This window comes from Camponotus floridanus, unplaced genomic scaffold (genome assembly GCF_003227725.1).
Source record: "Camponotus floridanus strain SB8 unplaced genomic scaffold, Cflo_v7.5 scaffold1, whole genome shotgun sequence".
Classification (NCBI taxonomy): domain Eukaryota; kingdom Metazoa; phylum Arthropoda; class Insecta; order Hymenoptera; family Formicidae; genus Camponotus; species Camponotus floridanus.
In genome coordinates, this window is record NW_020229214.1 from 4,400,491 (window position 1) to 4,427,023 (window position 26,533).

At 29.8% G+C, this 26,533-nt stretch overlaps 4 protein-coding genes across 9 annotated transcripts; 3 read left to right on the forward strand and 1 right to left on the reverse strand.

Moving 5' to 3' along the window:
• Window positions 1-1,105: 1,105 nt before the first annotated feature.
• Window positions 1,106-5,900, forward strand: LOC105248472 (biorientation of chromosomes in cell division protein 1-like 1). The gene is made up of 3 exons (XM_011253279.3): window positions 1,106-1,398; window positions 1,596-5,362; window positions 5,600-5,900. The coding sequence occupies exons 1-3, from the start codon at window positions 1,267-1,269 to the stop codon at window positions 5,700-5,702; spliced, it is 4,002 nt and encodes a 1,333-aa protein (XP_011251581.1). The 5' UTR covers window positions 1,106-1,266; the 3' UTR covers window positions 5,703-5,900.
• A 4,738-nt stretch (window positions 5,901-10,638) lies between these two features.
• Window positions 10,639-18,616, forward strand: LOC105248474 (mitoferrin-2). Of its 5 annotated transcripts, XR_003122477.1 has the most exons (7): window positions 10,639-11,075; window positions 12,897-13,173; window positions 13,675-13,899; window positions 13,981-14,191; window positions 14,299-14,426; window positions 18,200-18,354; window positions 18,432-18,616. XR_003122477.1 is itself a non-coding variant. In XM_025406581.1 (6 exons), the coding sequence occupies exons 1-6, from the start codon at window positions 10,959-10,961 to the stop codon at window positions 18,241-18,243; spliced, it is 1,002 nt and encodes a 333-aa protein (XP_025262366.1). In that variant the 5' UTR covers window positions 10,639-10,958; the 3' UTR covers window positions 18,244-18,384. The 5 variants fall into 5 exon arrangements, 4 of the variants coding, with proteins under 4 accessions (XP_025262366.1, XP_025262369.1, XP_011251584.1 ...); XM_025406581.1 differs by lacking the exon at window positions 18,432-18,616 and having other exon boundaries at window positions 18,200-18,384; XM_025406584.1 differs by lacking the exons at window positions 18,200-18,354; window positions 18,432-18,616 and adding an exon at window positions 17,517-17,567.
• Window positions 18,617-18,977: 361 nt separating this feature from the next.
• Window positions 18,978-21,364, reverse strand: LOC105248477. 2 transcript variants are annotated; one of them, XM_025407119.1, is made up of 6 exons: window positions 21,308-21,364; window positions 20,359-20,625; window positions 20,070-20,272; window positions 19,686-19,888; window positions 19,415-19,592; window positions 18,978-19,223 (listed from the first exon to the last, which is right to left on the reverse strand). In XM_025407119.1, exons 1-6 carry the CDS (start codon window positions 21,339-21,341, stop codon window positions 18,978-18,980), a joined length of 1,131 nt encoding a protein of 376 aa, XP_025262904.1. In that variant the 5' UTR covers window positions 21,342-21,364. The 2 variants fall into 2 exon arrangements, with proteins under 2 accessions (XP_025262904.1, XP_025262907.1); XM_025407122.1 differs by lacking the exon at window positions 21,308-21,364 and adding an exon at window positions 20,745-20,795.
• Window positions 21,365-21,891: 527 nt separating this feature from the next.
• On the forward strand, window positions 21,892-26,232 carry LOC105248475 (ATP-dependent RNA helicase SUV3 homolog, mitochondrial). Its single transcript, XM_011253284.3, has 14 exons — window positions 21,892-22,112; window positions 22,302-22,537; window positions 22,699-22,921; window positions 23,532-23,700; window positions 23,793-23,904; window positions 23,984-24,114; window positions 24,211-24,524; window positions 24,639-24,780; window positions 24,866-25,024; window positions 25,103-25,282; window positions 25,401-25,549; window positions 25,643-25,764; window positions 25,888-25,941; window positions 26,044-26,232. Exons 1-14 carry the CDS (start codon window positions 22,036-22,038, stop codon window positions 26,178-26,180), a joined length of 2,205 nt encoding a protein of 734 aa, XP_011251586.2. The 5' UTR covers window positions 21,892-22,035; the 3' UTR covers window positions 26,181-26,232.
• Window positions 26,233-26,533: the final 301 nt, after the last annotated feature.

A 26,533-nucleotide genomic window follows, 5' to 3' on the forward strand; every position in this document is an offset into this window, starting at 1 on the left:
CATTGATTATTTTTGAAATAATCGACTATGGTTGGTCAATTTGCCTACGACCATTGACATATATACTGGACTGAGCATTGCGATAGACAGGCGAGCGCCCGCTGTAGGGAGAGAGAAGTACTCAAGAAATTGACCAATCACAGTCAAGTATTAAAAGAATACTCGACTGTGATTGGTCAATTTTTTAAATCTTACGCCTTACAACTTTATGCTCAAAGCTTATGCTATGGCCATTGTAGAATGGCCTTTAGGCCCGTTCTACAATGAGCCGTAAGTCGTAAGTCGTAGACAAATTAACCAATCATGATTGATTATTTTAAAAATAATTAACCATGATTGGTCAATTTGCCTACGACTTACGACTCATTGGCCGTGTTTCGAAATTACTGCCAGTACTGCAAATTCTATAGTGCACGTTACGTATATTATATGTTTTCAGTGCTGGCAGTAAACTGGCAGTAATTTCGGAATACGGCCATTGTAGAACGGGCCTTACATTTGCACACGACAGTTTACGAGATGTATTGAATGGTTATCGTATAGAGGGAATTTTTAGGGTTTCAAAAATTTCCTACAATATTGGCCAATGAGAACGTTCGACAAATGTAACGAGAGCTACGAGGTACTTCCCGATTCACGTATGATGCGCATGAAGTGACAGAAAATGTATAGTTCATGTTACGCATATTATACATTTTCTGTACATGCGCATCAAGGTGCAATTTCATTGACGCTAAAAAATAGCGTCAACCATTGGTTGAACAATGAAGCAACTACTTACTTCTTTGTTCAACCAATGGTTGACGCTACTTTTTAGCGTCAATGAAAAGGCCGCTTCATGAATTGGAAAGTACGCGCTGTGAGCATCATTCTGTCTTTATTGCACATCGAATATCAAACGAAGATAGAGCGATGCTTTCAGCGCTAAAACTGTCAAAACGAACGCAGCCTAAAGATTTGAAGCGTTTGATTGACCAATCAGGTTAAAGAAATCTTATCCCTTTTATCCTGATTGGTCAATCAAACGCTCCAAAGCATCTTCGACGTCTCCTTGACCGCAGCCGAGGTCGTAAACAAACGAGTGCAAAATGTAAATTCTGCGCATGCGCACGCAATGTGAGAAGGCGTGAAAAGATATGGCCGCGATGCGTACTGTATCTATTGCCTGATGAGGTGATTCTGCCAGCGTTAATCAGTGAAAATGATTGCTTCTCCTATTTTGTGACGAACGAAATATCTGATTCTGGTCGATCATCGTTAGTCGATATGGAATTAGGTTTATCCAATACTTTGCTAGCCGGTGACCCGCGATTGATCGATCATATAGTGGGCGAAGTTAAGTCTCAAGGCATTTTTGATCAGTTTCGCAAAGAATGCATCGCCGATGTTGATACAAAGGTAAAACAATACTTGGTGTAATGATGAGTTTTGTAACAAATTTGACCCATTCGCGTAATTTCTTCGATGCAGGAGTTAGACGTAATTTAATATTGAAACATGATATCTGTAAAATAATGTTAATTATTGACAAATATTTTATTCTCAAACAAAGAACATTCGTGTAGTGTAATATACGATGGTATATGTGATTTCAGCCAGCGTATCAAAATCTGAGGACAAGAGTTGAAGGTTCCGTAAACTCTTTTCTTACTAAACAAGTATGGAAACCAGACTTGAACAAGAATCAGCTCCGAGAAACTTTGCGCAAACATATACACGATGCACCATATCTCGATGCTGGTGTAGAACGGATAGTAGATCAAGTCGTAAATCCCAAAGTCTATGCAGTTTTTATGTCACAAATAGAAGATGTAGTATATAAATTTCTGGGTATAGAAAGACCAAAGGTGAAAGAGAAAAATGGTGCTTGCGGTCTTAAAGATTTATTACCTAAAGATTTGGATCCAGTCTCACCAGAGTCTGATAAGAACAGTTTGAAGGATGTATCCCTCGAATCGATAGATGCAAGCGATGTGAATGATGTTGAGGGAAAACAATTTGATAAAACAAATGAACAAAAGTTCCAAGGTGAGGAGATATACAGAGATAAAAATAAAACTAGCCCTGAAAATGGACATATCTCCTCAGAAGAGAAAACATTGGATGAATCTTGTAAAGCTTTAAATAAAACTGGTAGTAACCTGAATTTAAACACATCTGGAAAATCGGATGACAAAATGGAAGACGAGGACGAAGAGGTTAGTCCAACATTTGAACCAATAGATATTATGAATTTGAATGAATCCAACATTTCCAACGACTCACATTTATCAGGAATATCAGAATTAACGAGTCACAGATCAAGAAGTCCAGATTTTTCGAACGAATTATCGCGAGATAACTTTGATTGTAGCAATCAAGATTCTCAACTTAGCAAGGTTTCCTCAGATTCTCGATTATCGATAGTAACAGATTTTGGGTCTTCCAACCATGGTTTAACACCAGTACATGATGCATTGAAAGATGATGTAACAAAGGACAAATATGAAGTTAAAAATAGTAAAGATAATTTTAAAGCAATTAGGGAGTTTGATTCGTCTAAGAACAAAATGACCAAAAGCAATTTTGACTTTGCTAAAAATAAAGATGCACAAGATTATAAAGATACAAAAGATTTTAAAAGCACTAAAAGTATATCTTCTAAAGAAAATTCTCGTGATGCTACAGATAGTGGTATGAAAGATAAATATGATAAAAGTTCCAAGGAAAAGAGTAAAGATAGCGAATCCAAATCAAAAAGCACAAAAGAAAAGATCAGCAGTAAGGATGTAAAATATTATAAAGACAGAAGTAATGAAAGAAAGAAATCACGTAGTCACAGTAGTGAAAAGTACGATAAACATAATAAGAGTAAATCTAAAGATAAAATTGATCAGGTGAAAGAAAATTCAGACAAAGCTAAAGATATTTCAGAATCTTTGAAAGATAACGCCAACAAAATTAAAGATGAGAAACTCAAGGAAGCAGACAAAAAAGATAACATCAATAAAGAAGCGAAAGATTTAAAAGATATCTATAAAGAGAAAATCAGAGAGCTTCGAGAGAAGAAGGAATTGACAGAGAAAGAAAAATTAAATAAAGACAAAGATGTTAAACTTACTAAAGAAACTAAAGAAAAGAAGGATTCTCTTAAAGACAAAAAATCAAGCAGAAAAGAGCATAGAAGCTCATCGTCGTCATCGTCGTCGAAAAATATCCCTGTAACTTATCACGAAAGTAGAAACAGCAAGGCGTCAGAAAAAATTGTAGATGGAAAAGATAAAAGATCAGACTCGAAAGATAAAGCAAAACGAGATGAAAAACGATTGTCGAAAGATAATAAAGGTAAGAGTCACTACAGTAGCAAGACAGATCTATCGGACAAGTCTGATCCAAAAAAAGTTTCGAAAAGTGAGAAAGAAGATAAAGGCGGAAAAGTGGATGTAAAAAAGGATGGCAAAGCGAGCAGTGAAAAGACAAATGGTAAGAAGGATGCGAAAAGTTATTTGCAACATAGCAAAAGTTCAGATCGCAATGAGAAATCAGATGGTAAGAGAGACTCGAAAAACGATAGTCCGTCAAAGGATAAAAAACGTCGAGAGGATAAAAAATCAAAGACAAAGGATGATCATTCAAGCTTACGCAAAAGCTCTAATGATCGACGTTCCACTGACAGAGATGGCTCGAATGGCTCGAATAGCAAGACCTCGCCATCCAACAATACAAATTCTAATATGACAAGCACCAAATCAGGTACGTCAAGTTTGAAGGAAAGTAATCACGTTAGCAATTCTGGTAGCGAAACGTCAGATAGTATTGAAGAAACGCAAATGAATGACTCATTGCAACAACCAAACTCTAAATTATCTCATAAAATCAATTTGATAGATGATAAGACTCTAAAATTGGAACCTGATAATATAAATGAAACGTATGACAAACACGAGGAAGAAGCAGATTCGTGTGACACAAATTTACCATTAAAAAAGAGATTGTTATCTAAGAGGATTGTAATTAAAGAGGACGAGTCAACTTCTGACGATGTGAAAATCAGAAAGCCAAAATTCGCAAAAAATATACACGAAGCTAAAAGACTTATGAAAATCAGAAAGCTGATGGAAAAGGAGAAACTTAAGGAGGATAAGAAAGGAGAGAAGAAAATTACGTACGAAACGGAACAAACAAGTCAATTGAGTACAGCAAAAGATGTTGACAATCTCGAAGACATGCCAGACGACGAGCGTGTTCAGATTATAGAGATTCCTGACGAGGAATACGAGGAACCTTATCCCGAGAAGCATGAAACCAACTTAACATTAGACGAAAGATCGATAATAATGCTAGGAACAGAATCTTGTACAAATGATTTCTTAAATAGACAATCCAAGTCATCCAAGTTATCCAATATGGAGTTGTGTATAAAGCAATCCCTAAGTGAAATAGTATCGAATGTATCAGAAGAAACGATACAGAATTCAAAAACTGACGAGAAAACTACGCAGCTTGATGATTCACATGTAGAAGATAAAACAGCATCTAAGGAGGGACATGATGTTGCAAAAGACACTAATAACAAAACACCAAATATTGATGCAGAAAAATGTTCTTCGCAAATAGAGAAAACATATATTTCACATGAACAGAGAGAACTCACAGTATCGGCAAAATCTGAATCTGTGGATAATAGCGAGAACAGAAGTGCAGAACAATCGATGGAGAAGGATGCGGAAGTATGGAATTATAATGAAACGGAAATGCAGAACGATAATGAAGCGCAGATTGACAATCGGACAGAGATAAGAGACGACATCGAAGAACCGGAGGATGAGAAGCAGGTAGAAATGTGTACATCACCAATCGATACGACGATAGATATACATAGCAATTGTCAAGAAACTAAGTCCTCATCCTCCGTCATCAGCGAGGATAGAGAAGATGGAGAAGATTGCTATTACTTTAAGACTGACAATAAGAGATCGGAAAGATTCTCGAGTTTCTTAGAATCTCTAGAATTGTTGGAGAATTCGTCTCTAGAAGACATAATAGAGAGTCTAGGTGGCAAGGTAGTTCTCTCGGTACCAAAATCCATGGCTGCACCACCATTGCCAAAATTGCGCAAGCGTTCATCCAGTCCCTTATCCGACATACTGGTAAATAATTCGGATAATAATAATGAGGATCATAAACGGACATTGTCGCTCAATGAAGATACCGTACACAATGTCAAAAAAAGAAGATTCAATAAAAAACCGAGATTTTCGAATTTATGTAATCCGCAGGGAGTCTCGAATGGCGAGAATTTCGTCATGCCTCTGAGCCCGGATAGCGATGTGTCCGCAACAAGCGAAAAAACATCGTCTAATGTGATCAAAGAAGAAAAAAGGTACGTCTTATATGTTCTCGAGATTTTTATATAGTGCGAAATTTTCGTATATATATATATATATATTTTTGTTCTTTCGCTCTTTTTGTTTGTTACTGTGAAAATAAAATTATATGCTCTGTATTCTGTTCTCTAGATGCACATATTGAAAATGTATCATATTAAATAAATATTTTCTTGAATACTACTTAAGGAGACTTACAGTTAATCTAACGTTATTGTTCCTTGAAATTGCAGCCGCAATAGGAGCAGTCAACGATATTCAAGCGATGACTTGTATAAACCACGTCCATTATTTTCCAGTTCTTCTCGTCGAAGCAGACGATTTAATCAAGCATAGCTAGTGCTACATGGATTCAGGTGTTAAATGAACTTTTATTTTATACCATTTCAAAGTAAATTTGTCTCATTACATAATAGTGAATCGTACATCTCAAAATATGGTGAGTCATCATATTTAATTTATATCATTCAAATTTTTCATAATATTTTAAATGCGTTTGTTTAAAATTCCGACCTTTAAAACATTGAAATTATTTATGTAAATACTTTTATATATGTTATATGTGTGTATATGAGGTACATTTATAAAAAGTTGCATATTTATAAAATTAAAAAAATGTTATAAATTTAAATTACACAACCTATAAACTTATTACTAATTTATAAAGTTTAATATTTATCATTGACCAACTTTTTAGTTTGCATTATTAATAAATAAACATTTATTAATCAAAAATTTATTAACCATTTCTTTATCAAGTTTTTATACGCTTTAAAGTAGTAAAGTTTTATCAGTTTCAATTAATATTTCTTCCATATAATATCTAACGAGAGAACGTTAAAGATTACAATAATATTTGATATTATTGTAATGAAATTAATTACATATTGGAGTGTGCATTGGAGAAAAAGAGAGAATATGTATTTTTCTTTTTAAAACAGTACATATCTGTAAACTTTCTTATTTTTTGGGTATATGTCTATTTGTATGTATGTACATATATATGTATGAATGCCTATAAATTAAATCACAAAATTATTAATATTATGAAGTTTGTACAAGTCTGATTAACATGTATGAATGCCCATAAATTGAATCACATCACAGTCACAAAATTATTAATATTGTAAAGTTTACACAAGTTTACCAATAATCCTATCTCTCTCTACCAGTTTTCTGAAATTGACAGAAATATTCAAACAATATTCAATTTTCTATGTGTGTAAAATCTTGAAAAATCTTTTTTTTCTAATTCACAATATAGACCCTCATTTATTGGAATAATATTAAAATATCTAATATATATATATCTAATTCAACACACATTACAAGTTCCTAATTATAACAATGTGTGAATCATTTTTTTATTACTTTTATGTATATTATTATGTGCAAGAAAAACATACAATATATATTTATAAGACTGTAATTTTTAAAGCTTTCTTCCATTTATATAGTATACTATATTGCTAGTTCTGACAAAAAAATACTAATTTTTATATATATTCATACTCTTTTATACTCTACAAATAAATTGACAATTCATTCTCAGAAATATTCTCACGTTTCTCCGATAAACATGTAATTAAAATAGCATGAAAATCACATTGATAAGATAAAAAATACATTATATAAATATGATATAAAATGTAATCTTACAATTTAAGATTTAATTCGATTTATTTCAACGTGTTAGAAAATTAGTAATTTTCTCTAATAATCTTTATATTTTTTTTCTATTGTTATTTATACAAAATGTTAAAATATTAGACTGATAAACATTGAAGGGAGATAACTTCAGATATTTCGATCTCATTTTTATATTGAAGTTAATGGAAGAATTTTTTAAGATTTATTAAAATTTATTAAAAAGAGTGAATTATTTTCGTATATTCATTCCGTTTTCAAAATAAAATATAATTTGATTTTTTCACTAATGTTTGTGTTTATTGTTAAAATCACGACATTTTTATTTTATATCACGTAATATTAAAATAAAATCGCTGTAAAAAAAAATGTTTTTATTTTGAAATCTTCTATTTCTCTTTAGATTTTCTGTCTAATTTTTTAACATTCTACATATATACATAATTATTATTATTTATTATTTTGTTGTTTGAATATTTTAAAAGATATATATGTGTATAATCGCTTTATAACATTTATCTTTTGAAATATATAGACAAAAAAATGATGAAATAATAATAACTAAAATCTAATAAATTCTATAATTTTCAATATTTACAATATAGATATTTAGTGATAATGAAAACTAAGCATAATATTGCGATGTTGCATCATACATATTTTTAGATCTCCTTTGAGAATTGTATTCTTGTTTCTGTCGGTAACTACGTGATATCAAATAACTGTATATAAACACGTGTATATAGAAAGAAATCAGTTGTATTTTATATTTCAATAGGAAAATATCTCGTAAAATATAACTTTTTTATATCTTTAATCTTTACTTATCATAGCTGCGTATATAGCAATACTAAGGTTTATAAATTTTCGCTAAGTATTAAAATCGCTTTCAAATATAAAGCGAGTTTTTATATATTTATTAATTAACACTATGTACTAATACCTTCATCCATCGTTCTACATCCTGTAATTATGCCTCATTAACAAATTTAGTTAGAGAAATTAACATTCTAAGCATTTCAAAGTAGAAAGAGTGACGACTTTACTGACGCAAATTGAAATTTTATACATCTAATTGACTTCAAAAATATCTTCCAAATACATACTGAATACAAATTGTTCGATTTTAACACTTGAAAGGATCTACAATTTTTGTATAACGCATATTCCTGTGCACGTAAATCAAAGTTTAAACATTCAATATTATAAATAATATATATTACGCTTCTCTCTCCGACATCAATAATACATATGCTTTTCTGAGATTAATAATACATTGTCTGTACATCAATATTATTGATTTCAGAGACGTATATAAGTTCAAAGACATTCCATATCTCTTTCGTTATAATCGGCAGCCGCTGGACGAGACGCGACGTCGGTTCGGTCCAGCTTCCAAACGTTGAGTCCAATAAACGATCAAGGTCATTGCGACTATATGCAAAGATTACAGCGATTAGATGCAATAGATTGCTCTGCCGACATATTAGAAACTTGCATTCTCTGCCGATTCATGCTTGTTTATTTTCTGTGCACGAAATAGCCACATAATTGCATCGTCGGGCGACCTTGTCACTTAGCTCTGCCGACTCGTCTGCTGCGATTAGAAGTGCTTTACTGCGCGTAAATCGCATAATGTGCAACAACATACGCACTTGTGTGTGTATATATTATTAAAATATAATATTTGCAAATTGAAATTTGATATATTGTCGTTTCAAGGAGAGGTTTATGACAATCAATCAATCTTGTTTCGCATAAATCTCGCTTCTCGTGAATAGATCGGTTACCTATCGATGAATTTAATACTCTCGTGTAATAACGCATGATCTCTTCCGCTTACATAACGTTGACCATTGTCTGTACATACATTCCAATGTTTAAATAATAAAAAAAACCTGTGCGTGGCGCACCATGACATTGCACGTGCATATTTTTTTTCGTTTTACGCACATAAAAAACGTGATAAAAGATTCATGAGATGACATGAAACAATACAATATTCAGATATTGCATCAACACGCTTCTCTATGGTGACATTTATAAAATAATTAATCGCTCTCTCGGTAGAATTTTAAAACATTTATTACAGACGAATTTATTTAATAATAGATGCATAAAAATGATATGATATTAAATTCTGCAGAATTTATTTTTCTTTTTGTAGAAAAAAGATAAAAACTTTTGCTTTTAACTGCTATAGTAATAGCTTATTTTTTAAAAACATATTTTTAATTAATTCCAAAAGAAATTTTTTTATCTAATATTTGTTAAAACAATTTGTTATCGTTTTTTGATGTTGCGTTTCTGACTATGAATAATCTCTGTGGCATAATTAAAATTTTACGGACTATTGTTTATAGATGTGCGTATCAGAAGATAAATGTAAAACGAAACCTTGCATACTGATAAAAATGTTTGCGAATCAAATTTTGCTAATGAGTGAGCTATCTCATCTTCAATTTTTCAGAATTTTTTTCCAAAGTTTGATTAATTGATTTATTTTCTTTGCGTCTTAAAAGCCTTATTTATTATGTTGAAAAAAAAGAGAAAATGTATAAAATACCGACATTATATGCTACAGTGCGATAAAATATAATTTATATAAGTAAGGCATATACAAGAATATATTTTCTGTTTATTTTATCACTGTGCACAAAAAAAATTTCGCACAACGAAATTTTATTTCTTTGCGCAATAATGGGCAACAGTTCATGTTTTGGATAACATGAGATTGATTTGGAGTTGACAAGAAGTTCCTAAGACGAACCTTTCACTTTTTCATGCATTCAATAACAAGCATGAATATGCTGCGTATGTGTATTGTGACGTACAAGCTTTCGTGAAGGCTAGAGATTCGGTTGAAAGGCAATGCAAATTCGGTTTGGCTATAACTTTCTGCATTAATTTAATACATTTTTTTTTACGATAACGTGGAACTAAATGAAAAAACTATGACGCAGTAAAATTCTATCTTCTGAAGTACTCTGCTTTTCCGTGTGCAAAGTTGAAACGAACAAGTATTTTCAGACGGATATTTATGCATAAATAATTGCCTTGTGTAAAAATTGTCGAGGAAATGCGAGTAAAACGAAAGAGAAATCTACGGGAGAAAAACGCCGAGTAACCGCAAAGTTTCGTAATCGTCACGAGATCGCCGAGATATGCATTCGCGATGACTTACCGCGCGCGATCTCTCTCTCATCCGGGAAATTATTATCGTCTCGTCATCGTTATTGTCGACGACTAAGATGTACGTACATACTCATTCGGCATTCCGTGCACTCAACATTCGTCGGAAGTACTTTAAAGCGTTCTCGTCTCGCGGACGCACGCACGAACCACGTGGTCGCGCACGACGCATGCGCGCCACGTGCATCCGAGCCTAACCTCGCTAACCACTCTTCGCGACCGATCCGCGAACGTCGTATCCCCGAGATCGTTACCGTCGAATATCAGATGTGATTCCGAGCGTATTTTGAACAATCAAACGCGGATACTGTGCGCGCGTAATTTTCGCGACTAGGCGAAATTTTCGCGAACGAACGAACGTAGCGGCAGAAGAAAGGGGGGTTATCGGCGGCAGTGGGGGAGAAACGGGTGACCACCGAGCCTTACTTTACTCCGGTGCAGCCCCATTAAGAAACGATCGACGCACGCGGTCACATGTTAGCGCGCGCTTAATACATGCGTACTTGCCGTGTATTCCATTCCGTACGATTCGTTAACGCGAGGCGTTCGTTACCTCATCGGTGTCCTCGTGACGAACGATTATACGAGTATCGAACGCCGTATCGACGACGCAACGTGTTTGGCGGCCAGTGGGGCGGCACGAAGTAGAAAAAGGAAGAGGAGGAGAGAGAAAGGCAGGAACGCGAGAAGAAAATATCGTGGCGACGGATTGGAGTGCGCTTAACGAGCGAGTAACTCTCCTTCCTCGCGATCATGGATAAGGACGACTACGAGAGCCTGCCGACCAATTCGGTGGCCGTGCACATGACAGCCGGTGCCGTGGCCGGGATCATGGAGCATTGCATCATGTACCCGTTTGACAGCGTCAAGGTATACGTCTCGGCGGCGGTCACACCGCGCACGTTTCTTCTTTTCTCTCTCTTACATAACCTCAACACTGTCACCCGGTGGCAGTGTTCGTCGTGACGCTCGATCGTCCGAACGTGCTCGACGTCGCGAGCCCCGCGGGATTCCCGCGCGATTCGTTTTCCTAGAAAAATCATAATCTGCCTTGTCACCGTATTTTCCTCCTGCTTTCCTGGAATTTACATCTATTTGGTGCTAGATATCTTTATCAACCGCGACTTATCTATCGCGAATAAACTAGCGTTAGATAGGGAGATAGGGGGATTTGTATCACAAAAATCATGATGGTAATAATTATCGTGAGACAACTATGGATAATAGTGATACCTATATTGCTGACATTTTTGGATTTTGAACGAACAAAAGTTATTCGATTTTACAGGATGTCAGGTTAGAGATTGAGATTTACGTATATATCTCTACTATGTCATATTTTTTATTAATATGAATATTTATAGTCATATTGTCTCTCACATGCAATATGCAATGTACAATTATACATAATTATTATAAATAGTATGTAATGTTATATAATGAGATTTGATCATTTAGGATTTATATGTGACATAAGAAAAAGAAATATTTTTATTTTACCTTCGTTTTAGTAACCTAGAATTGAATGACACAATAGATGTAATACATACCATTATATATACGTTCCGTTTACATATTTATGAAGTTTATTTTAATCATTCTTATTTTTATGTCACATATTTAAAAAGAATTTAAAAAGGTATTTTTAGACGTTATCTTTATATTTATACATATTTTTTAAGTACAAAAATATATGCGGAGATTTACTTTGTTTTTATAATATGTTCTTATGATGTCTTTAATATATATTTTTTCTTATTATATATGACAAGTTCGTTTAATTTTCAAATTTAAATATGTAATATATTGACAAAAGTTCCTTTTTGTTTGTTAAGCGTTAGAACTGATAGAACCATGCATTTGTGTGTATGAATTGAATATTTGTTGAATGATTTCATATTTATACATTGGACATTATATGACTTGTTTGATACTATAATAGTGCAAAATGTTATCATACATGGAGCATATATGATGATTAAGACAATAGTCACTCAGTACCAGTCAGTTGGTAGAGGTAAAACATGAAGAGATGAGTTGCATATTGCAAATAATATATTATACCATGTTTTTACTCAGAATGCAATTGTATACTATTCATTATATAACACAGTTCGTCAGTCTTATTGCAGGGGTTCTATTTCTGATCTCCTTTTCAAACTATTTATACTATCAATACATGCTTGCCTGCCTAAATAATATGCCTTGATTTTACTCATTTTGCAAATGGAATTATCCAATGATATAGAGACATGTTCATTTTGCTATAATGTTATGTAAAACAGATTAATATTGGATTGAAAATAATATGTTAGAAAATTATATTTTCTAATATTTGAATTAAGTTTTATATGTTCATTTCTATTTTCCACATGCAGCTGTCAATTGATAATCTGCATTTATTCTCATAGATAAAGAGTGATTATTATGCCATATGTTTTTTTTTACAATGAATCAGTTGATAGTCACTATTGTTACTATCAGCAAGTTATTCTAATTTCAAAATGCCTTGGTAATAATAATTTTAAAATAGCATAGAAAAGTATTGCAAGTAGTTACAATATTATATTGTATTGTATTGTAAAACCAAAATCAAATACATAAAATAAATAAAATACAGAACATATCAGATCTATGAAATAACTCATTATTAATTTCACAATTGATAATCTTTTTCTTTTATGTGTCTAGACAAGAATGCAGGCGTTAATTCCCGGTCCAGGAGGAGGAACAAAAGTAGGGCAAGTATTGTACAAAATGATGAAACAAGAAGGTATATTCAGGCCAATTAGAGGTGTGAGTGCAGTAGTTGCCGGAGCTGGACCTGCACATGCTTTATATTTTTCTTGTTATGAGTGTCTTAAAGAAAAATTCAAGAGTACGAGGTCCCAATTTAATCATCTTGTCTATGGTGCAGCTGGTTGCGTAGCAACAATTTTACATGATGGTGTCATGAATCCAGCAGAAGGTTAGCTATAATAATATATTAAACTAATTTGATAATATATCACATATTTTATTTAAATTGAATGAATATTATATCATTATAAATAGAGAGTTAATTTCATGATATTATTATAAAGTTATAATTTATAATTTAAATATTTTAATTAGTATTATTTATCCATTAGTATTATCCAAGAGAAATCAAGATTCTTATTATCTAATCATTTAGAAGTTAAATATTATTGATAACTTTCACACACATACATACACTATTATGTGACACTATTCCATGCTTAATAAAAGATACATATAAGATATAGATTTTTAAAACATTCTTATATTTAAAAATATATTTAATAATCTAAAGAAATTCAATTTTTAAAAAAGTTAATTTCTCAAAAAATAGACGAATATAATATATATATGTAATATATATATATGTAATATATATATGTAATATTATATTATATTATATTGTTATAATTGTGTTGATATATATATTATATATATTATTTTGTTACAGTTGTAAAACAGCGACTACAGATGTATAAGTCTCCCTATAGAGATGTATGGAGTTGTGTACAGCATGTGTATCAGAAAGAAGGGATATTTGCATTCTACAGAAGTTACACAACTCAATTGGCTATGAATGTGCCTTTTCAAAGTATTCATTTTATTTCATATGAATTTGTACAATCCATTACAAATCCGGATCATGGTTACAATCCAGTAGCACACATAGCATCTGGTGAGTTTATCAATTATTTGTAATATAAATTGTCAGTTCTATCTTTATCATTAATATCATTTTATATATGTATGTAATCAGGTGCGGCAGCAGGTGCGATCGCGGCTGCAGCGACAACTCCTCTAGACGTTTGCAAGACAGTGTTGAATACTCAGCAAGACGGCGTACATGCTCAGGGTATGATGGATGCATTTAGACAAGTCTACAGGCATGGCGGTATAAAAGGATACTTTCGTGGATTACGCGCACGTGTTTTATTCCAAGCACCAGCTACTGCCATTTGTTGGGTGATGTAAGTCAATTTTGTTGCACCTTATTTTTTCTTCTTGAAATTGTATAACTTTCATTAGCTTTTTCATCGTCGAATCGCATAATATTAATTTTTAATTCGCGCAACAGATACGAATCATTCAAATACGTGTTACATAACAAGCAAAATGACGAGTACAGTGATTCCGAGACCGACAGTGGTATGACTGGAATTAATCAAAATCCGACATCGAGATCCAACAGCTTTCAAGGAACAGGTCTGTACTTTAACAACCATGCTTCATCACCTGTATTACTTAAAGTGACTACGAGTTAGATATGTAAGACAAATCACACTATTGGTCGATTAAAAAATAGAGAAAGCTCTTTCACTACCCGAAAAAGTTGATAATAGAAATTTTTTTCTTTATAAGAATGTAACAATGAATAACAAAGATATTTGACAAAGATATTTTGTTGATTGATATTTTAATTTTTACATCGTTACAGCAGCATTTTTATAAACGAATAAAAGTCGCGAAGAGAAATAAATATGATGCTAGAAAAAGACAATATTGCGCAAAAGCATTGAATGTGGGCATATATTAAGTTAATATATGCCAATAAACTTATTGAATGACTGCACAAAATGATTACTTCGTACAATGGCGTTAATAATGTAGCTTTTTTATTTTATTTCTTGATTCCTTTGATTATAGAATGAAAATGATAATTTTTAAAAGGTTGCAAGTGCAAGATAAAAAAATATTTCTTTATCTTTTATATTATTATATATCTTATGTTTATAATATATATATATATATATATATATATATATATATATATATATTTTTTTTTTTTTTTTATTTCTTTTATATATGGAATCAATATGAAAATATTGCTCTACTTTACACAATAATTATATAAAACAGCTTTGTTCATTCGCTGTACATTAAATTGGGAATCATGAAATAATCATTAATCAATCTTGACAAAACACTGGCTTATGTGTAAATGACCCCTTTAAAATCTATTTAAATAATTCAATAATCAAGTTTCAGTCTCGATTATTAAATTTATGATATATGATATATTAAATTATATATTATAAATCCTATATATACACACACAGAGTGATTCTGAACAAACATTTGTCTTTAAAATATCAAATTCTTGAATGAATTCTAAGACGATTTTTTCTCTTGCAAAATTTTGCCCGGAGCTTAGTTTTTAAATTATAAAGGAAAATGGTGAACTAATTACGGAACGAGTACGAGAGATAGGCAGGAATGGCTCGATATAGGCGATTACGTGGGACGCTCGCCGCGATCAGTTGATTGTTACACGCGATGAGTGTAGCAATCAGTGTTTGTGTGAGAATGTGCACGCACACACACACACACTGATTGTTACATCGCGTATTTAAAGACAAATGTTTGTTCAGAATCATTCTGTATGTATATATATAAAATATCCTATTTATTAATAATTTAATTAAATTATAATTATATATTATATATCCTATAATGCATGAAATTATATATAATTATGTTTATATATATATACATATATGTATGTATGTAACTTCTTATGTTGATATACAATTTAATATATCATAAGATATCGTAAATAATCAGAGATTAAAATTTGATTATTACTTATTTAATTATTAATTATTTAATTGAAATAAAATGTCATTATCGATTACACTGTTCATATGGAGTATTAATGTTATTCAGTAAAATATAATATATATTAATTTTTTAAAAATATATATGTATTATTTGTCTTCTGTAATTTACGTATTAATTATATATTTATACGTATATATTTATAAACAAATTTATATATGCTGTTTACAATCTAATATCTAATTTATATATATTTAGTTTATGCAAGTAAATTTGAATACACTTTGTTAATTTGTTTAATATGTTGAATCATATAGTTGCATTTTGTAGCATTTTGCAATAGAGAAATCAAATGTTTTTAAAAAAAAAAAGATATACTCCACTTGAATAGTGAAAATAGAATAGAATAATTAGATTGCAGTCCATTATTCAATATTATATCATTAAGTAAATTAAGAAAACAGTGGGATGCATGCAAAAATTCTGTCGATAATAAATTATACTTTAGAGCATAATTAATTGCGCATAATTACAATTAATGCGAGCTTTTAATTTCGCAAATATAAATACGCAAAATTAAATAACTCATATTCATTATTAACAATACAAAATCATTCGATATTCAATATTCAAAAATTATTGAGACTAAATGAATTGATATCGAAACGACGTAACTTTATATTCAGACTGTAGATACAAATATGCATTGGAGTGAAAGAGTTAAATTAATATAGGACATGATTGGTTACCCTAAAGCTTAGAGGAATCAAATGCGATGTAAAGTAATTATTTTATAGAAGATTGTAGATAAAATTATATAATATTACATATATGTACAGTATAAAAAAAGAAAAATAAACCAGTGTAGAAGAAATAAAATTATTTGTACAAATACGCGATTCCTCTTGATTATTCAAGTACAAATGATAAAATGCTCCTTAGTCACTTTGTATAATATAAAAATAAACTATGTATCTAAACCATTATATATATATATATATATATATATATATATATATATATATATAATATATATATCACATACAATATTGCTTCCTATGGCTGTGATTACTGAGTCATTTGATGTTGACTTTAAGAGGGAGTAATATCATGTAAAACTCATATTTCACGCCATTTATTTATTGTTACAATTTTATATATATATATGTACCATGCATCGTTACTGGATAAATCGTTTAGATGTTGGAGCATAGTATTCTCATATATGTAAAAAATCAATATATATGTAAAAAAGAGTAGCAGCTAATTAAAAGTAACTTTATAAAAATATCATTTATTTAAATTATAACTAATAGCAAAATTGCAAAAATTCCTTGTTTTGCAGCTAATTTTTCATTCGATCCATGCACTTATTTACATACATATGCGCATACTTTGCATATTAATTTAATTATACAATCATTTCACAGATAGGGTGCTCTATTAAATTTATTGATATGTTTAATCCTTTATTTATAATTTTCATTATATAATAAATCTGCTAAATTTTATATTGAACATTTATCTGGAAATTGTTTTTATTTGATTTCAAATAAATGCTTATTTCTCAGGTATATCATAGAATACGGATACTGTACATAATACAGCGTTTTTCCTAATTTGTTTTTGAAATATTAACATATAAAACATATGAAAATAATTATATATTATAAATATCTACATATTATGTTGAATTGATCGACTTTAAATTTTTCTCCTAAATTTTATTTTTTTCAGAAACAAGAATTGTACATAGTTGAATATATATGCTCCCACTGGTATTATAAAGAAATTATATATATATATATATATATATATATATATATATATACATATATATATAAAATATAGTACATATATTAAGTACATACTGAATTTATGTAACACAGTAAAACGTATTATAACGCGTATAATAATGTAAATAAATCACTCTACAAAGAATTGCAATGTATTATATTTAATTTGTTGCGCCTTATCTTTTTATGAAAGAAAGGATAAAACATTTGAGGATAGTAATTTTTAAAATCTTACTTCAGAGCTATTTTTATTAAAATACTTTCTGATGTCTATATAAATTATTTGTAATTATTGATTTTTACTCGTATAAGCTTAAAATAGTATGTAAATTGTACAAGAGAAATATGGCAAGAATTTCTGGCAATGTATGCGATAATCGTTGTCAATTATTTTATAATGAAATAATAAGAAAGGAAAATGCGATACGAATGAAATGGTTTTTAAAGAATCAACAACGATTAATAAGTCATTTGAAAGATCCGAAATTCACAAAACGAGCCAGAGAAATAATTGCGTCTGAAAAACGAGCAAAAATTCGCGTTGATGAACCGATTGTGCGTAAAAAGTTTAATATCTATTGATTCATAATACTCATCTCTTTTAAATTTTATATACATAAATAGGCGCAACGCAAGCCCTTACCCCTTTGGAGGCCACCTCGATCTGATGATTCTATCAATATAGATACCATGAAACCGATAGATCCTGATATAAGAAACTTGCTTTATCAGAAAGGAGTATCAACTTTTATTACTACTGATAATTATTTGATTGAAAGGTAGCGCCTAACGTAACGCATAATATTCTTTTACTTGAAAACTTGATTGATTTACAAAATGTTTTTAAAAATTTTAGATATAAAGAACCTCCGGAGAAGCGTTTCTATTTCCCCGATTGTGTGAATTGGATATATGGATGGCGTCTTGATGATTATCCTTCTGTCCCACTTAGTAAAGTAGGCTTGAGATCTATTATGTTGACACAATTTTATCAACGCAAAACATTTAATCTACATCGAAATCCAGGATGGCATCGCGGTTGTCAGATAAAGAATGCAAGAAATTTCAATGAATTGTTGACACATTAATTATTAATTTGAAATTCTTGTGTAAAGAGAATTATATGGATATCTCCATATCATATATTATTAGAGTACGATTAGAGAGAGAGATAAATATTTTGATACTACTTTTTGTACATATTCTTCTGTATTATATGTTTTGATGTACATAACTACAATGTTTATAAAAAAATATATTCTTGTCCTTATAACATTCGGTGTATTTTTGTAAGCACTAAATTTAAACTTTTTCTATATTTTCTTTTTTTCTCGACATAATTCTTTATTGCAATTAAAATTTTCTAAAAGATCTTAATTTATATCTTTTTTATATCTTTTTTCTATCTTTTTTCTCGCTTACTATCTTTTTTATTTATAGAAAATAAGTCTAATGGCAATAAAAAGTCAGCATGTTCTGGCATGGCATCAAATGCAAAATTTATAAATTTTTGATATTCTTTAGTAATAGCAATAATTTTCTCTTGGAGCATTATATTCTTGTCGTGGTATTTTGTAATTCTTTTCTTCATTGTTTTTATAGTATCATCTTGTTTAGCAATAAGTTCATACAAGGATTTTACTTTTTCCTGTATTTAAATATTTACAGTAAATATTTATAGGAATGTATAGTATGTGTATGCAAAATATTTTAAATATCTATAATTTTAAAAAATTTTAGTTTAAATATTTAAATGTGAAATACATTACAATACTTACAAATATAAAAAAATAAGTTGTATACATATATATCAAAAATATAATGTATATGTACATTTACCTCACAATGTTTATGTACTGCATGCATTTGAAAACTACTACGTAATCTTTCCATGCAAAGAACATAAATAATATTCATTACATTTTGTATTTTAAGTTCATAATGTTGAATATGCAATTCTTGCATTTTCTTCTTTTCTATGTCTTTAATTCTCATATCCAATTTGTGTTGTTGTTTTCTTTGCGTATATAAAAATGTCAAATTTAATAACTTACATTTGATGATAATGCAGGAAAACTTTTTAAAACTTGCAAAACATATATTAGAATACCTCATGATTTTATTGAAGTCAGCAATTATTTTTTCTCTCTGTGCATGATAAGATAATTCAAGATCATCATAAAGAGACTTTATAATATAATATATCTGGGGCCGCAACTTTTTTAGCACATCGTGCGTTGTATCTATTCGTGTTTTTACAGCAATTTTCTGCAATTCTTTCTTATGTTTAGCATTCACATCTGCCGACTCAATCTATTACAATTTTATATTAATCATCACTTGTTGTATTATATTAACTATGCCTTAGATATATATTTTTTTAATTTGTTTATGTCAATCAATATATTATATTGTCAATATATATATATATATATATATATATATATATATATATATATTAATCAAAGAATAATTAATTGTACTATTTATGTACTTGTAATTGTTCTTCCAATTCCTGTTGAGTGGACTTGAAATACTCTTCGTATCTACCATGAATCTCATCCGCGTTGCATCTAATGGCAAATCTTTTTTCAGCTTCAAGCATACAACATATCTCAGCAAACTCATTCCTCAGTTTGCTTTGTGTCAACGCTTCAATTTCTGTTTGAAATTTTTTCAATTCTTCTTCGCCCAATGCTGAGAGAAAAATTTATATAACTTATTAATAAACATATGCAATATATATGTGAAAGAATTGATTTCCTATATTCATAAAATCTTACCTAAAATGTCATAATGTATATTAGATTTAAGAATGTCCTGTTTTTCTGAGATCATTTGAATGATATCCCTTTTTAATTGATCATTCTGTACTTTGTAACATGATTGTTGTAACCGTGTCGGGTCTAACATTTTTATCATCTCATGATGACTATAGTCGAAGAGAATTTGTGCCAACGAAGTACCCAGAAGTTGTTGAATTTTTGATCTTGTTGGGATATCATCTTGCTTAACATATTTCAACTTGTGAAATTTATGAGAAGTACAAACTGTAGAAATATTAATTGAATGATCGTTTCATAGGTTCTATTTAAAGTATAGATATTTTTTTTTATACCAAGATTAAATTGCATGTATATATCACTTATATTAACATTGTATCACTTACACATTGCTTATCAAGAAAAGCACATATTTATTTTTACAGTAAATTATTGTTAATTTAATAGAAAAAAATTGTCTTTTTTTTTTTAAACATACTTTAATATTCTTTTGTATGTAATGACATATTAAGACAAATGAAATTATTTGTATATAAACATAAAGTTGTATATACATACAAAACAGAATTTAAAGTTTCTCTCTCTTTCTTTTCATCTCTCTCTCTCTCTCTCTCTCTCTCTCTCTCTATATATATATATATATATATATATATATATATATATATAGAGAGAGAGAGAGAGAGAGAGAGAGAGAGAGATATGAAAAGAAAGAGAGAGAAACTTTAAATTCTGTTTTGTACGTATATACAACTTTATGTTTACATACAAATAATTTCATTTGCTTAATATGTCATTACACACAAAAGAATATTATATATATATATATATATATAAATAAAAAATATATATATATAAATAAATAATATATATAAATATATATATAAATAAATATATATAAATAAAATAACATTTAATTGACCAAAACTAATTAAAACAAAGAAATCTTTACTTTTTTCCTTGATTAATTGATAGAAACGCTGCATCGGGAAGACGCTCTAGATGCTTTGAAGCATTTGACTGACCAATCAGGATAAAAGAAATAAAAATTTCTTTAACCTGATTGGTCAATCAAATGCTTTAAAGCATCTAAAGCGTCTTCCCGACCATAGCCTAAATGCTAGAGAACCTCTAGGAGAGAGAATGGACAACTGATCAAGCTTTTTCATGATTGGCTGGCAGAAAATGTATCAATTTTAGCTATTGCGACGCCAATGCAAAATATGATGATACACAAATAGGACACACATGACACACATATATTAACCTATTTGTGTGCATCATATTTTGCATTGGCGTCGCAATAGCTAAAATTGATACATTTTCTGCCAGCCAATCACGAAAAACTTGATCACATGTCACATGATCAGTTGTCCATTCTCTCTCCTAGAGGTTCTCTACTAAATGCTATTCTATTCCACGAGTAAGATTTCCGAACACATTGCTATAATGGGACCTGTTCTTTTTAGCTGCACTATTGCACTAGTGCAATTAGTTAGAGTGAAAGAAAGTATGTTTGTCTCTTTCCAACTTACTGCACTAGTGCAGCAGTGCAACTAAAAAGAACAAACCCATGATCGGTAAGATCGCACATGTTTAACCTCAAAAATCTCATGGAATGCGCGAATTGTGTATTTCCACGTTTCCTACTGTGTTTTGATAAATTGTTTATGATGAAAGATGATGCTTACGAAATGTAGTATGTCGGAACAGCTAATGCGAAGAAGCATCTTATCGGCGGTAACATTTACACGCAGGTATAATTAGTATATTTATATATATTTATATAGAAATAATTTATATCTGTCTTTTATTATCTTTCCTTACCTCCTTTTCTTAAATGATTTCGATACAAACTGATATTGGGAATATTTTTAGGAATATTTTGATTCATACTTTATCTATTATTTTAATCCATATTTTATTTCATTTCTTTTATTATATAGATCCACAGTTCTCGGCACAAGCTGTGTTCAGTCATACAGAGGCAAAAAAGATGACAGTTCACATTCGCCAGAGTCTCTTTTTCATCCTGTGCCTATCAAACCAACTCCAGATGACATAAACATTGGTGCTGAATTGACTGGATCTTTAATAAAGAAGACAGATCTTTTGAGAATATTGAATGCCTTTACACAAAAGGCAGAAATCAAAGAATTGGCTCGGCAAAATGGATTAGATAGTATGTATTAAAATATATATACTAATTAACAAATATTAGAGAATAGAGTATTGTTTTTCACAGAAAACTGTTCTATAGCAGCTGCAATCAATGTATATAGATAATAAATTGATACATATATTGATTAAGTATAGACATTCTAACTATGATATTGATTTTAGGTTATCTCCAAGGACAGGCGTTTACAAATTTTAGACAATATTGTATAGCAACAGAATCATTACCTGCAGATCTTCATATAGTACTGAGTGATATTTTGCAAGGTGCTGGAAATGTCACTGATCTTTTTCCATATTTTCTACGACATGCGAAACAAATGTTTCCACATCTTGATTGTTTAGACGATCTCAAAAAAATTGGTGATCTACGAAGTCCTGCGACCTGGTAAGGAACAACAAATTTACATACACTTAGTAGGATTATTATTCATTATTATTATTATTCTTATATCTCAATATATATATATATAGAAAAAATATATAATTTGCAATTAACAATTCCATATTTTTTCTTCGAAACAATTATGTGTTTTCTTTACACCAATTGATTCCTTTCATTATTTTGTATATAAAAGTATTAAGGTAGGGTAATCGAAAAATGAATATTTTACTAGATATTTTACGGTTTATGTAAAATTAAGAAATGATCTTAATCCTCATAATTCGGAAAGTACTTAATGAAAACTAACTTAATTATAGTGTTTTGGAAAGCTCTCAAAATGAACTATAAGAATATGCAAAAGCATATAGGTGGGTGTCCCATTTAAAAAGTTGGATGTGACTTTCAGGTGATTCTTCAATGTCAAACTAATGACACCATCTTATGTCCCCCTTCAAGCCATACAACTTTTGTCTGAAACATTTTTTTCTACAATCAAAATTAAAAAAGTTATGAGGGTGGAACTTTTAAAATGGGACACTCTGTATATATATAATGTATCAAAAGAAATAAGGAAAAAAATCTTTAATAAATTATAATTTTGTTATATTTTCAGGTATCCTTTAGCAAGAGCAAAAAATAGGAAAATAATCTTTCATGCTGGGCCGACAAATAGTGGGAAAACTTATCATGCTTTAGAAAGATTTATTAATGCAAAAAGTGGAGTGTATTGTGCACCTTTGAAGTTATTGGTTGCAGAAGTATATCATAAGTGTAATGAAAGGGTTGATATCAATTGCAATTTTATTTTTCTAATTATATTTGTCATATCAATATAATGGACTATAGTAATATTTATATATTTATATTATTTCAGGGAACACCATGTGATTTATTAACTGGAGAGGAACGAAAATATATTAAAGGTGCTGATAATGCGGCAAATCATTTATCCTGTTCTGTAGAAATGGTAAATCTAAATAGTAATTGTAAGTGTCACAGTTATATTTCATAACTTTGAAAGCATTTATATAAGAAAATAGTATTGATACAATTGTTTTATCATAGATGAAGTAGCTGTAATTGATGAAATTCAATTGATGCGTGATCTTAGTAGAGGTTGGGCATGGACGAGAGCTCTTCTGGGAATTCCTGCAGATGAAATACATTTATGTGGTGAAGCTGCTGCTATAGATTTGGTATATCTTTCATACTTATATTCTACAATTATACATAAAATTATGTTCAAAACATAAAATAATAGATTTGTTAACTAAACTTATATGTTTATGTAGGTAAAAGCTATATGCTTTTCTGCAGGTGAAAATGTGGAAGTTCGCAGATATAAGCGATTAACAAATCTGGAGATAGAAAACGAAGCTCTTGGTTCTTTGATCAATATTAAACCGGGAGATTGTATAGTTTGTTTTAGTAAAAATGATATATTCACTGTATCACGTTCTCTTGAAAGTAGAGGAACAGAAGTGGCAGTAATATATGGAAGCTTGCCACCAGGTACCAAGCTGGCACAAGCTGCGAAATTTAACGATCCTAAAAATTCATGTAAAGTCCTAGTAGCAACTAATGCAATTGGAATGGGTTTGAATTTGTAAGTTTCATATGTGTCTTATGTCATGTTAAATTTAAAACTGTAACTATATATATATAGCTTTCTACTTTAAAGTTCCAAGTGATGTTAAGTTCAAATCAAATATTTTTATAGGCACATTCGAAGAATTATATTTTATTCATTGATTCAACCAACATACAATGAAAAAGGTGAAAAAGAAATGGACATTCTATCTGTGTCAGCAGCTTTGCAAATCGCAGGCCGTGCTGGACGTTATGGTACAGCTTGGGATACAGTAGGCATAATCTAGTTTGTTTCTATTGATTTTATACATAACATAAAAGAAATTTTATTAATTAAAATACATTTTCATATAACAGGGATATGTTACGACCTTTAAACGAGAAGATCTACCAACTTTAAAGAATTTGTTAAAGCAAACACCAGAAGTAATAACACAAGCAGGTCTTCATCCAACAGCAGACCAAATTGAGCTATATGCTTATCATTTACCAAATTCAACATTGTCAAATCTAATAGTATGTCAGAAACAATAAGGAATTTATAAATAATGCAGTTAATATTATATATGGTTTATAAGACACTTTCTATTTCAGGATATTTTTATATCATTGTGCACAGTTGATGATTCTCTATATTTTATGTGCAACTTAGATGATTTTAAGTTTTTAGCCGATATGATACAACATGTTCCACTGCCACTCCGTACAAGATATGTATTTTGTTGTGCACCAATTAATAGAAAATTGCCATATGTGTGTACTATGTTCCTGAAAGTAAGTATTATAGTTAAAATAAAATATTAAAAAATTTATTTTTAATGTTAATTTAAAATATGCTTTATTTTCAAAGTGTAAAATTATATTTGTATTCATAGCAAGTATTTTTTTTCAGTTTGCACGTCAATATAGTAAGAATGATGCAATAACATTTAGTTGGTTGTGTCAACATATAGGATGGCCTTTTGCAACACCAAAGACTATCCTTGATCTTGTTCATTTAGAAGGCATCTTTGATGTATTAGATCTTTATTTATGGTTGAGGTATAATGACATATATATTTATATTTTTTTACTTTATCTTCTTCACTTATTTTCCGTTTTATATTACGTTTTATATTCGTTTTATATTTATAGTTATCGTTTCATGGATCTATTTCCGGATGCTAGAATGGTACGTGATATACAAAAGGAACTTGATGCAGTTATTGAAGAAGGAGTAGTTAGATTAACAACTTTGTTATTACACTCGGATGCAGGTACATATAATTCTATTTTAAAATACCACATATATACATATATATATAATTAATTTATTCAAATTTTTTATATCCACTTATGTTATATATAATACATTAATGTATAAATTTTGTTTTGTTAAGGTGGAGAGACTGACAGTTTTGAGATGCAGACACAAAAGCAAAACTTTTATAGACGTAATATATTTCTTATATATAGAATATCTCATATATAAAATATATTTTTATTTATAAGTTGGTAACATGAAATGTTTCAATCCTGAATAATATATCTTTCAGGTCCTGAAACTGGCAAACGTAACATCAGTAGAGGAAAATTGACTGAAAGATTAATAGCAGAAGGACTCTTAACACCACAAATGTTACGTGAATTGCAATCTGAATGGATTAAGTCAAATACAAAAAACAAAAAGTAACATAGCATAGTAACAAAATATTAAATTGAATTAGAAAAAATTATATTAACAATAATTATATTGTAATTGATATAATTGTGAATTAATTAAAAAAGTATAAACATCAACTCAATGCAACATGAACTTAATATTAAAATTTTATATACATGTAGCACAATATTACAATTTTATGTGAAACACATGGCTTAAAATATTAACTTAAATATTTTAATATTTAATAATAATTGTATTTATGTATTGTATTACATAAGATTTGTTCACCTACGCATATATAAAGATTTTTTTCTGTAAAGATGTAATATATTTATGACAATGTAAACATCTATATACATATATATATAAACTTTATAACC